We start from the raw sequence: 13,004 nt of genomic DNA, 5'->3' as shown, positions 1-13,004 counted from the left end.
CAGTACTGAGGTGTGCATTCATTCAGATGAAAGCTGGCTGTGGAGTTTCTCTGCGCAATGTAACCCATATTCAATGTCTTTGTTACAATGACACCTATGTGAAATTACCCAGAAGACTGGGGCTTGAAAAACAAGTTCAAGGCATCTTGAAAAAACTTTTTTAAATTTGTAATACATATTAGATTTTTATAAAGTAGTTTCCTTAAGGGACCTTTTAATAGGAGAAAGCATTTGGAACTAGGAATATATTGAACAAATGTCACATTTATTGCATTTGAAAGCATAGTCCTGGCCACTTTTTCTTCACAGTTCAGCTTTCTATTTTCATAGAAAAAATTCCAAATGTTTAAGCTTGTGGTTATTTGGAGTTCCAGGCACTACTGGCATTACACAAGAAATAACCAGCATGCTTTTCACAGAAGGTTCAGTTTTTGACTGTTCAAAGGTAAATAAAAAATTTCAAAACTGAAATTAAGCAATAGTACAGGATGAAAGTGTATGAGAATTTCTCAGTTGAATAAATAGTAAGACACAAAGCAAAGTTAAGTGCTTTTGGAGACTTAAAGATATGTTCTTATTATGCCAAGGGGTTTATTTAAGCACATAATTTCTCTTTCATGCTTTTTTTAATAGTGGTTCAGAAATTTAATTTTATTACTTTACCAGAATATCTGTAAGTTAACTACAGTTGCAGTGATAATAAAAATACAGCTTTTGATGGAGAGGAGAAATTCATTAAAGTACAATTTTTAATAATGTTTAGCAGTCTAATCATTTCTCTCCAAATAGCAAAAGAATGATGAGGGAAAAAAACCCAACCCAACAACCCAGCTGTGTGTAATTAAGTTTTGGAAGCTCCAGCTAAGATTCGATTAGCTGAGATAAGAGGATGACAAACTGGGGGCCCAATCCAAACTACACAGTGTTTTTAGCCCAGTGAGTGGCCTTACTGAATGAGAATGCTCTGGTACTTAATCATGTAATATCTGCAGAAACAGCTCTAAAATAACAACAACAATAATAATAATGCAATTCTTGTGTACAATTCTTAAAATTATTGAAGTTTATGAATTGCTTTCTGATGTTTAATGACAGCAACAGTATGAAATATGCATTTGTTGCTCGTTGTTTGGTATTACTAGACCCTCCTTACAACTGCTTGGAACTGCCATCTCCTAAGGCAGATTTTTCCCTCTGGATGTCTTCCTGTTGCATATGAAATTTGCTAGGATGCTGGTCCCTGTTAGCATCCCACTCCAGGGGCGTTTTGGGTGCTTGCAGGCTGGTTGGGTTTCACTTCAGTGTTGGAATGTTTCTGAAGCTCTGACAGTCTGGGAGAGGGAGACCGAAATGGAAGCAAAGACTGGGATTGACCTGTGGAGGTAACGGGCAGGAAGAGAAGCTCTGCTGCAGGCACTGCTGTGGTGAGGAACAGGAGGCACTGCAGTGGTGAGGAACTGAGAGACAGAAAAATAGAAAAGAAAAAAAAAAAAAAAAGAGTCGGGGGAAAATGTGGTCAGAAAGAGGTAGGTAGATGTGCATCACATAGAGCACAGTCTGGGAAAGGACAGACAAATTCCTCAGTCTTACCATGCTGCTGCTGTCAGCACATACCCATGAAACCCCACCGCCAGCATGTGTACTTTGGTTCATGCCGAGGTGCTTCCCCCAGTGACATTTTCAAAAGGCATCTCCACTGCAGACGGCATGTCAGTCAAACAGACTTTGCTCGTTTTGCATTTTTAAGTGAAATATTCATGTTTTCCCTGTTTTCTATTAGAAAGCTGGTTTTCCCAAGATGATAACAGGAAAGAAACACTAGAGGCCAGCCTATAAGGCGGCATCACTGGCTAAAAATGTCAGGACATAGACCAATGGAAATTCTTGTTTCACAAGCTTGAATAACAGAATTAATGATCAAATTGTTTCTTTTGTGAGATAATAACCTTAAGTTATATCCCAATAATTTTCTTTCTTCAGCAACACCTAAACATTAATGGCACACTCCTTGACAAAAATATAAAAGAATATACTGCCTTGGCTGTAGAAATAACATATTTTAGGGAAATAATATGTTCAGGGCAGCACTCTGTCTGTGTTCCATCCCTGAGGACTTATGTGGTCCCTACATCAGTGACCTGGAGAAGTCTTTGTGTCTTCCCAGTTAATGGTGGCCTCGTGCCCTCCCTTCCAGCAATGGCATGAAGGAGATGGCTAGACTAACTTCCCCTCAATTTCTCCACTATCTTGTTATGGAAAATTTCAACCTGAAAGGCTGTGTCAGGCACATACATATCATATACATACTATACATACATAGCAAGTCTTCAGAATCACCAGTTGCCTCTTTCCCCTTCTATCTGGCAGAGGGTGCATGTGTCCTACTCACAGAAGTGTCTTAGGCAGCCAGCAAATCAGAAAACTTTGGTGAGGACACTATTGCATTCTTAGATACAGACTGATGCGTAAGTACGTGGTATATATCAGCAGATACATGGTTTAATGTTTAATAGATATATTTGAGAACAAAACCTCTGTATTTTTTTTTAAAGCTGTTAACATCTCTTAAAATTCTGTTAGTATCTCTTCAACTTTTGATGAATGTTATTGGAAACAGCTGCGTCTAAACTGTTTCGACATTAAGTAAGAATCGTCTTGAAAATGAAAGATTTCTTTGTGTACAAATAAAAGAACAACAATTTAGCCAGATTGAGATTTTGCAAGGCTTCTGTTGAGTCATTACTATCTGGTCCTGAAAAAGAGACTGATAATTATATAGCATGATTAAAATGGAATTCCAACACCGTCTTGAAAGGCCAATAGGTGTAAAGTTTGATACCTCATCAGTATGAGACACTGAGCAAAGCAGACCAACTACCAAAGCATCGATTTCTCCAGTTCTTACCATGACAGCAATCTCATCACACTTGACCAGGACACTATTCATGTTCTTAAAGGAATTTAGATATAACAGGGTGTGAAAAATTTATAACCCCCTGTAAGTAGTGAGTAGGACAAATAATGTTCTTAAAAACACTCTGAGGGAATTTAGGGTAGTTTATTTATGTTTTAAAGAGACAAAATAGTCCAAGGATGAAGCAAATGGTTATAATTTTCCTATACAACGTTCAGGCATTTTTGAATGTGCTCAATATTGTATTTTAATATTTAACTCAAACAGATTTCCTTTCCACTGCTAATCCAGATATTTTAGGTATTTTGGAATATTTCTTTCTTCTGTGTTGTCACACATCCATGCTGCTAGGTACATGCCATAAATCTGAGTGAAGTGTTACTCCTTCACCGGGGGGTATTATCATAGAATCACAGAACTGTTTGGGTTGGAAGGGACCTTAAAGATCACCTAGCTCCAACCCCTGCCAGGGGCAGGGACACCTTCCACCAGACCAGGTTGCTGACAGCCCCATCCAGCCTGGCCTGGAGCACATCCAGGGACTGGGCATCCACAGGTTGTTCTCTAGGGAGCCTATTCCAGTGTCTCACCACCCTCACAGTGAAGCATTTCTTCCTAATATCTAATCTAAGTCTCCCCTCTTTCAGCTTAAAGCCATCTCCCCCTTGTTGTGTCGCTACATGCCCTTGTAAAAGGTCCCTCTGCAGCTTTCGTTTAGATGTAGAGTAGTGATCGCAGTATCAGTAGCAGTAGTGTAACTGTTGCTTTAAGAACCACCCCTTTCTGGGTCAGCAAGGAGCCTGGCCAGCAATTTCAGCAGAAACTGAGTACAGAATGGGCTTTGTGTGCAAGAAAGCATTTCCGATACACTAAGTAAATGTCAAAAATGCTAGGTGTTAAAAGCTAGACAAGTGAATGTGTTATTCATAAGTACATTTTAAGTGAACCCATACTTGGTTTATCAATAGTCATGTAAAATTAACTTGTGTACATATGATTATCAGGACTTAAGAGTGGTTTAGCATTATGATATTAACTCAATTTACTTCAACTACCCTGGTGTCAACAGCATGAATTAAAAATCTTCCCTAAGAACAAAGACTGGATATAGTTTGCATATTATACAACTATTTCCTGGAAGAAAAAGGAAAAAGTTGCACAAAGTTCTTTTGATATACTATTATTATAATCTTCAGATATATAAAATACTGTCCAAACAGCACGCTCTCTCCTTTTATACTTCAATCGCCACAAACTTGCATAGGAACGGTAGCTGCCTAAATGAGTCCTGTGCTTCTGCAAATCAGTAAATATGCATATGTTAATATATGGATGAAATGGAAATTTCAAGAGGTCAGGTACACGTTTGATCATTCATATACATACACATGTCTACATAGACACGTATATTCATATATACATATACACATACATATTGGTGCATATACGTGTATATATATGTATGCAAGATGCACTAATAGCACTTCTTTTTAGATCAAACACATATACCTAGACTTACATTTATGTATCAGAATATGACCACTGAATATCTATGCATATATTGAGAACTAAATAATTGTATTTTTCTGTCTTTACATTTTTACAAATACACAGTTGAAAACTTTAAAAATACACTATATATACATGTCAAGGAACCAGAGTACTTTAACGCCAAAGCAATATGCCAGCAACATAAAAGTTTTCAGAGATTTTTGAATGAGAAAATTTGATACAGAGTGAGTATTTTCAGGGGCCAGGGGAAGGAAAATTTCTGGCTCCAGAGGCTGGTTACACCTTCAAAGAGCACAAACTCCATCTAGGGGTAGATGGTGAAATTTTAGAAAACCAGCAGTTCTAAAGCACAACCTCAGTTGTACGACAGGGCTGTGCAATCTGTAAAGAGAGATTTAAGTTGATACAGTTATCTTTGGGAAAGTAAGAAAAAACTGAGAAAATGTACTGTAAATGTTCCTACAACTTTTTGCTAACTAGTTTCTGAAAGCCTTTCAATAATAAAACACCCTTACATTTTTAACATAAGGATTATGAATGTGTTAAAAAAAAAGCCCTTTAAATTAATACACATGTACATGTAACTTGTTTATTTGTTTAATCTTTTTTATTACCGAGGAAGACATGTAAAAAAGACATCTGAATGGATTAATTTGTTCCTGCTTCTTAAGCAAAGTGTATGGACAAGATAAACATACAAGTGCCTGAAACTGCTTGATGTACAGCAGTTTAGAATCCATTAAATACACTTCTATTACATTAGATTTAAGGGTAATTCCCCATTTAAAGCAATATTTTCCACTAAACTAGTTCACATTTTAAAGAAAGAAATTGTCCTTACGGTAACAGTTTCTGTGATTGCTCTCCCCTCAGAAAAATAATTTCAGCTTATTTAAATTAATGATGATACTAGTCACTTTATTTCTCCTTTTCCACTTCTTTACTGTTCACAGCAGTATCCAAGTAGGACAGAAACCACATGTGCATTCAGGAAAACATGAAAATATGTAAATATAATGCACATTGGCAGAAAAAAAATAGGTTATGTAAGGTTCACTGCAGAACCAAAGAGTAGCCCAAATAAAAATAACAGAAACAGAAGGATCTTAATTAACTGTGGAAAACGATGACTCAAGCATCCAGGTTTTCAGTATGATGCTTACAGTAGCACTGAGGAGGCCCTGTGAAAAAATCTGGGCACCTGCCACACTTACAGGGACAAAGTGTTCAGCTGAATCAACTTCCAGGTTGAAAACAACTCCAGACATTTCTGACTGTATTATATAATATTTAAGCGACTCTGAAACTAGGAAAATCTGATAATCCAAAGGTGAAATACAGCCAAAGGCACATTAAAATATATTCATATATCAGTGAATGTAAGTAACATTTTCCTAGGTTTTCTACAATGGTCATCTGTCCCATGTAAAGTATTCTGAAAAGTACTCACTTTAGAAATAATTCTTTATCTTTTATTTAAGCTAGAGCTTGTGTATATTCATAAAAACCTAAGCATATTTTAATAAAGGGCAAACACAGACCTTGGGTTAGATTCATCATGGTAAGGGTCACATTTCTTATTCACCTGGACTAAGTTTTCAGAAACCAAATTTCATTCAGAGGGAATGCTAGTAATTAGAATAGTCGGTTTGTCACTTCAGCTTCTTGGACTAATTAAAAACCCATGCATTCCACTCATCCATACCAGTAATGGGATTCATTATTCATGACTCTATGTGAAGAAAACCAGGTTGCCTGAGAAAACCATGAATATTTAGCCCATAACGATCTATTTGTCATACCAATAGATTCCATAGTAACTCTGATTACATTATTTTCCTGCAAGGAAAGCTTCACTAGAGACTCATTAAGGTACGAATGTTCGAAGAGTATAGGATTAGAATCCAACAGAAACAACAGTGAGGATGTTCAGTTTTTACGGGGCCCGATTCTGTGAGGAAAGAGTCCCATCAGCAGGAGCGAAGGTGTTCAGCATCTCTCAGAAATGAAAGGTTTCTCCAAGTCTCAGTTTGTCAGGAAACTTAACTTACACTACTCTTAGGTACTGTTTCCAATGGAACTGCTGCTGTAGATGACATCAGGCACATACTTAAGTAACTTCCTCAGTAATGGCCTATGTGTTACCTTGAAAGTTTATTGCTATTTTTCTAAGTCAAAACAGAAAGAGGCATATGTATTTCTAAGTAACTGAGTACCCTCTTTAAAATGTGAACTTCAATATTCTTACCTAGGTTGTTAAAAACAAATAATATCTTACATCAAATATAATTTTGCAAGAGTATCACAATGACAGTGGTACTCTGTAGATGAAACAGAATAAAATTATTTAGCAAAAACCATGAAATGCCTGTATCCAACTTTTCACGTAAAAAAATATATTTTGCTTTACAACACCAACATTAAAGGCCACAGAACTCCAGCAAGGTGCTGATAAGCATTGCAACTATTAAGATTACCAATAAATATCAAGAAAGTCCTCTGCATGTTTAAAATCACAGCAATCAATAATCAAAATAGCAACCATCAACAGCTCTAGTGAGTCGTAACTGTTTTCAAGTAAAAATTGCACTATTGTGCTTTAAGACTGTCACATTCTTACATACTCTAACAGTGTTAGAGTAATATGCAAGTAGAAGATTTCATCCGTCTGTCCTGGTTAGTCACAGTTTCCCTGGAATCCTCCAATGTATGATTCTGGTTTTCATCTTTACTGCCTTCACCAGATAAATCTTCCTTTTCTTTTTCTTCACTCTGTAGTGGCTTTCCAGATCTATCTTCCATTCTGCTACATACATTCTTCTGGCATGTCAGTGGCTTTCGCTTAAACAGGGAAAACTGAAGTAAAAAACAGGTAAATAATATGCCCCAAACAGCTGTGAAACTCAAAGTCAAAAAAACATGAAAAGCTTTCTGTATATACCAAGGTCAATTTAGGTCACAAATTTCTCCTTGGTAAAATAGATCATTTTTTCAAACCAAAAAGACTACTTGAAAAATGTTAATGAAAAACATTCTGCTGCAATATTTTAAATGTGACAAAACAGGATATATGAATCTGAGGAGTGAATGACTGTGTTTTGTCAAATTACACACTGTACAGTTTATACGAAATACTGCAAGTGGTGCAATTACTTGTGTTTCTTTCAGACAAGAGTCTGAGGCAAAATCCAAAAATAGCAGCTCAGATCTGCAAAGCCCCAGAGCAGTAAATGCTTAATCTGCTTCACTATAAACGTGTGTAGTCCCATTAAAGTTAATGGCAATGTGTTTTTATGTCAGTGAGACTACACACGTGCTTGAAGTTAATCGGTGCTTAAGGTCTTTGTTCAACAGGAAACACAGTAGCCAGTCTCTGCAGAAGCCTTTGGGTCCTAAACCTGTAAGAAATTCCATATAAGGTACTCCTCAACATGCATCTATATATATATATATATAAAAAGCCCCACAGTCTTTAAATCAGTGCATGTTGGAAATTAATACAAGGTCAACCAGCTCAGCTGCTGCTTTCAGAGGGAAATATGGTTGGAAATATTTTTAGACAATGTCCCATAGGAATCAAGTCCTAAGTTTTCACCCCTGCCAAAATCCGATGTGATTAACAACCTGTCTTTTATGGGCATGCTGTATATGAACAGGTGGTAACAGGCTTTATCTCATTTCTACTGCCCGAAGTACTATGATTTACTTTAATAGAGCAATTATTTGTTTTAAGTCACCACAAAATCAAATCTTAAAAGGAACAGACTGCTCAGCAGTTGAATTGTTTATGCAGATCAGGTAAACTGGGGTATTTGCTTCAGCTTGGTAAATGCCCACTGCCTTTTTGGTCACTGATAAAACTAGAAGGAAAAATCAGACCACATACCTTTTTTCTCCCGATGCCTTCAGTTTTTTGGTCATGAGTGTTCTCCGAAGAACTGTTCACAGTGTGATTGTCAGTGCTTTCTTTCTCTACAATAACATAAATGTTTACATAACTTCCTTCTGATTTTTGCAAATTAAGAGCAGAAAAAACTGTTCTTCAATTATTTTTGAAGTAAAAGTCACTAAAAATGTGGATCTTAAAGAAAAACAAAAGTAGTGGGGATATTCAGTTCAACTTGATGTCCAGCCTGACAAAGCTATTTTTATTTTTTAATCTCTCTCTATAATGCCCTTACATTATCCAGATGCTCAATTTTCAAGAACAGAATGCTTATGGCAGTGACATTATATAAAATGTTTTGACTTGACACTCATAGTTTCCTCTTGCTGACAGAAGACAATGCCTTGCACAATGATTTTGAATATATATTCTAATTTGGAAAAGCTGACTTTTAGGGCAGGAGTTATGGTTCACCATGAATTTTATTCCATAGAAACAATTCTGGGAAAGGAAAAACTTTCCATCTGAGTTGATGCTTCTGTGTTTAAATTTTCCTATACTCCTTGTATGAATGATATAAATTTAGAACTTAGTATCAAAACTTCCAGATCACTGGATGATGGAAAAATATTTAAGCATCTATTCTGGACAAACTATTTCCATTATAATATTGAAAATAAATGTCATAGCTTCTTCATTATTGAGGCAGTGGTCTTTTTTTATATTACGTTTGTTATTTACTTTCAAAAGAACAATTATAGATTATTCCAGAATTTCTAAAATAAGTATTTTTGACTTGTCTTGCATATAGGGCACCCAACTTCACGCTCCCCAGCTTTTCTAAAGGAATATGCATCTAAAAGATGACAGTTCACTCAAACTGCCATGAAAACTACAAGGGACTAGATCTAGAGTTACATCTTCAGCATCCCTGAACAGTATTCAGTAATTACCGTATTTCACCTAAAATAATCTTTTTGTGAACCTAATGAGGAAATGTCAATTGACAGAGATGAGACAGACTTTTGACAAGCATCTCTGTTGAAGTGAAGAAATATGGCATCTAAAGAAGTTCCTTGAGAGATAATACAATTACCATTACTTTGCCACCACACAATGAGAACTGCTTTTACCAAGTAAGATATAGTCCTGCTAAAAGAAAGTCCTTTGTGTGGACTTCCTCCAGTACCCAACTAGGAAAAGAATTTTTTTGCTTTCAAGTAAAGATTTTTGCCTCTCAAATTTCATCCCCTCTCAAGAACTGCTTTATCAACTACTGGCAATAATTGTATTGTTCAGTATTTTTATAATAGAGATTGTTTAGAAGTTTCATCTTTTGGAATGTTTTATTTGTTTTTAGAATATCCGCAATGGTCCAGAGTTCTTAGGTATTGTATTCTTACCCTGTTGAACGATGGTCTCTTTCTGAGTAGTCTCTTCTGTCTATAGAGACAAAACAATGAAATCTCCGTCAAACTTGTTAAAAATCTAAATGTTTAACTATTAACACATAAATACATGTTCCTTCCTCTACCAAAACCACCCCAAACAACAACTTTGCATTTACAAGATAGCTACATATATATTCAAACTAATGTTAGTTATAGAACCAAATTATTTCAGAGACCAGTAACTTAATAGCATAAAAGCTTTTACCTCTACACTTTCCACTGCACTATTACTGCTTTTCTCTCCATCAGGTGTTTCACTATGTTTCTCTTCTTTGCATTTTTCCTCTATTTCCTCCTCTTTCTCTGTGCCTCCTCCTCCTGCTTCTTCTCCTTCTGCTTCTTCTTTTTCTTCTGCTTCTTCTTCCTCCTCCTCCTCCTCATCTGTCTCTTCATCTCCAGAAAAGTTTTGTTCCTTTGACAAAATGGCCAAAACATCATTTTGAAACTCATGCTGCACGATTATATCATGGTCCTCATCCCACATCATAATCTAACTAAGAAAAGAAAATTCAATATAAAATGTTGCAAGGAGTAGACAGACTAAGGACAAAAACAGGAGACCTCACTCAAGGTTTGCTAACAGATTTTTTGTTTAACAGATTTTAAAAAAACCAAACAGACTTCCAGTGAACATTAGGAGTGCAGCTAACTTGTTTCCTTTCCTCCCTTCCCTTTGGATTTCATTCCTCTCCCCCTCTCCCTCCTTTTCATTATAACTGCTATTGTTATTATTATTATTGTTCTTGCATTTTAATTTTATTTCAATTATTAAATCGTCTTTATCTCAACCCTTGAGTTTTAATTCCTTTCCGATTCTCCTCCCCATCCCTCTGGCAGAGGGGGGCAGTGAGCGAGCGGCTGCGTGGGGCTTGGTTGCCGGCCGGGGTTAAACCATGGCAAAGGCATTCAACCCCACCATTTCACACTGGAGGAAATTTAAGATTAGTAAGGCACGTATGTATGTAACAGGCATCTACAAAACACAGCAAGAGTGTGAAGACAGCTAAATGTAAAAGAGTTTAGTCCAGTTTTGAACTACTGTTTATCCCACTCTACAAGCACATGTAAGTATCTCTGGCTCTGCTGATACAGAGGTACTGGTCAAGCAGTTAACCACAAAAATACCTATGTTCCATATAGTGTGGGCAAAAAAGGTAGTCACGATTTGAGTTCTGAGAGTGGAACTTCTAATTACATAGTAAAGATTGATGACACATTCACATGAAAGTCAGTCCCAAAGTCAAACTGACAGGAAAAAAAGCCTCTCCTTTCAATCCTCACCTTTTCAGTTACATAATGCAATCTCAGAATTGACCTTATTTCTAGCTTCACCTCTAAGTACAAATGATCTCCAGCTTTCTATCCACTGACAACTGTTTTCGTCTAAATATTCAAAACATCATTTAAGAGATGCAAAGCTTATTTTCTTTCAAAACCATTCCTCCTGCACAGATAATAAGGTCTCTAATGAGGAACAGCACTCTAATTCTCATTCAGCTGGCAACTAAATCTACTGAAAGGAAACAGAAAACCAGAACTTGCTGTTTATAAATACTTCCTAGAAGCACAGTCTAGTGCTAAATTAGAAAAGATAGGAAGAACACCGTTTTTTTCATAAATTTGGTGAAAATCTCATTAGAACTAAATGCTGCAAATGTCTAGGAAAGTTGTCATAGAATAACATTTAAGAAAGACCTTTTTTATGCTTCTTCATGAACCCAGCATTGATCAGTGGGACTTAGAATAGCTTTATTCTAAGAATAAAACAACATCTTAACAAAGTACAAAATAACTGCCAGCATTCTAGAATTTGCTGATCATGTGGTGAGAAGAATCAGGTGGATACGTATTTAGCATACTTGAATAAAACAGCAGAGCACAATCAGTATGGTATCATCCACATCAACTTAGTTACAGCATTTCAGAAACTGTACAACAAGATCCTACAATAGCCTTATAGAACTTACAAGACTTATGTATAACTCCTATGCCGACAAAAATCACTGCTCTTTTGCAGCCGCATAATGGCTGAACTTCCACTGTATGGCTGCTCAGGTTCTGCTCACAGTGAACTTGCGTATCAGGTTTGGATTCTATCATAAAGACTATGTTTCCTATTAGCCACCTCAATGAAGACATCTAAATGCAGGAGTCTACAAAGGAGATCAAATATAAGCTGCCATTGTAGTTACTGGAGATCTTTCGTGGAATTTATTTGACAAGCATCACTCAGACACCCTAGGAATCTGAGACATCCTTACACGGGGCTTACGGAGACCTGCATTATTCTGTACCCCAACTCACAGCCATGCAGGATACCCCCCAACACCTAAAATCACATTAGGTATGTTTGTTTAGGCAACTGAGCTATGGTCCTCATCAACAAAATTGATGGAACTGTGACACTTATTTCACTCCAAAGACACCTATTGTTGTTAAACTGAACAACTTTCCAGACTGACCACATTTCTATTTACTGTATTTGCGGTTTGCCACAGGTTTCTCTGGCTGCCACCTTATCTGTTCAACTTTTAAAACAACTTGTTCTAACTCTGACAGCCCAGTTTTATTACTGCCACTTCTGCTTGTCCATTTATAGGCATGTTTGGGAGAGTTTTTACCGATAGTATTGAAGGAGAGATGAGAATATCATATAACAGATACTCTTTACTTTAAAAGATGAGTCATCTGGCCACTAAAGAATAAGTCTCTGAATAATTTTAGGCTACTAATAAAAGCATATATATATATATGTATATGTATATAAGTATACATGTATTATACATATATGTACATATTATGTTATAGGTATATATTATATGTATGTATTGTCTCTGCATTACTCTCTTTCATAATACTTCAGGAGGTTTATGCTGTAAGACCTCTATAGTTTCACCTCTAAAGCTCAGATACAGAGAAGCTGGCTTGGCCAAGGTCTCACACACAGAAAGTCAAAAGTTGTAAAGAATATACAAGTAAAGTACTTGAAACTGTTTTCATTTAAGCCTCAGGTTCCAGTTTCTTCAAGGACAAAAAAAGTGGTTGGTACTATGAAACAATCTTAAACATTTTGTACCTCTAGTATGTTAAATCAGTACAGCCGAACATGAATCTTCAAAGTCTGGTAGACTTAACAGATTTTGTACAACTGCTTTACTTGCTTAATTTTTTGCATGCATTTACACTGGTTTCCCTGCAAACCTAGACCTTCAAATGAAGACATTCTTAAGGATAAAATTGC

General features: G+C 36.3%; 1 protein-coding gene across 4 annotated transcripts in view; it reads right to left on the bottom strand.

Moving 5' to 3' along the window:
• Nucleotides 1–4,993: 4,993 nt before the first annotated feature.
• The window catches only part of RPGR (retinitis pigmentosa GTPase regulator), a 60,396-nt gene continuing 52,385 nt past the window's right edge, over nucleotides 4,994–13,004 (bottom strand). The window contains exons 14-17 of one of the 4 annotated variants that reach the window (XM_037376939.1): nucleotides 9,969–10,253; nucleotides 9,716–9,755; nucleotides 8,313–8,398; nucleotides 4,994–7,267 (exon numbers count right to left, since the gene is read on the bottom strand). In XM_037376939.1, the coding sequence (XP_037232836.1) occupies nucleotides 7,061–7,267; nucleotides 8,313–8,398; nucleotides 9,716–9,755; nucleotides 9,969–10,253 (618 nt within the window). In that variant the 3' untranslated portion in view covers nucleotides 4,994–7,060. The other 3 variants (XM_037376938.1, XM_037376940.1, XM_037376941.1) reach the window with 3 other exon arrangements.

This window comes from Falco rusticolus, chromosome 2 (genome assembly GCF_015220075.1).
Source record: "Falco rusticolus isolate bFalRus1 chromosome 2, bFalRus1.pri, whole genome shotgun sequence".
NCBI lineage: Eukaryota > Metazoa > Chordata > Aves > Falconiformes > Falconidae > Falco > Falco rusticolus.
Note: the sequence above shows the minus strand (reverse complement) of the source record. Positions and strands in the feature narration are given on the sequence as shown.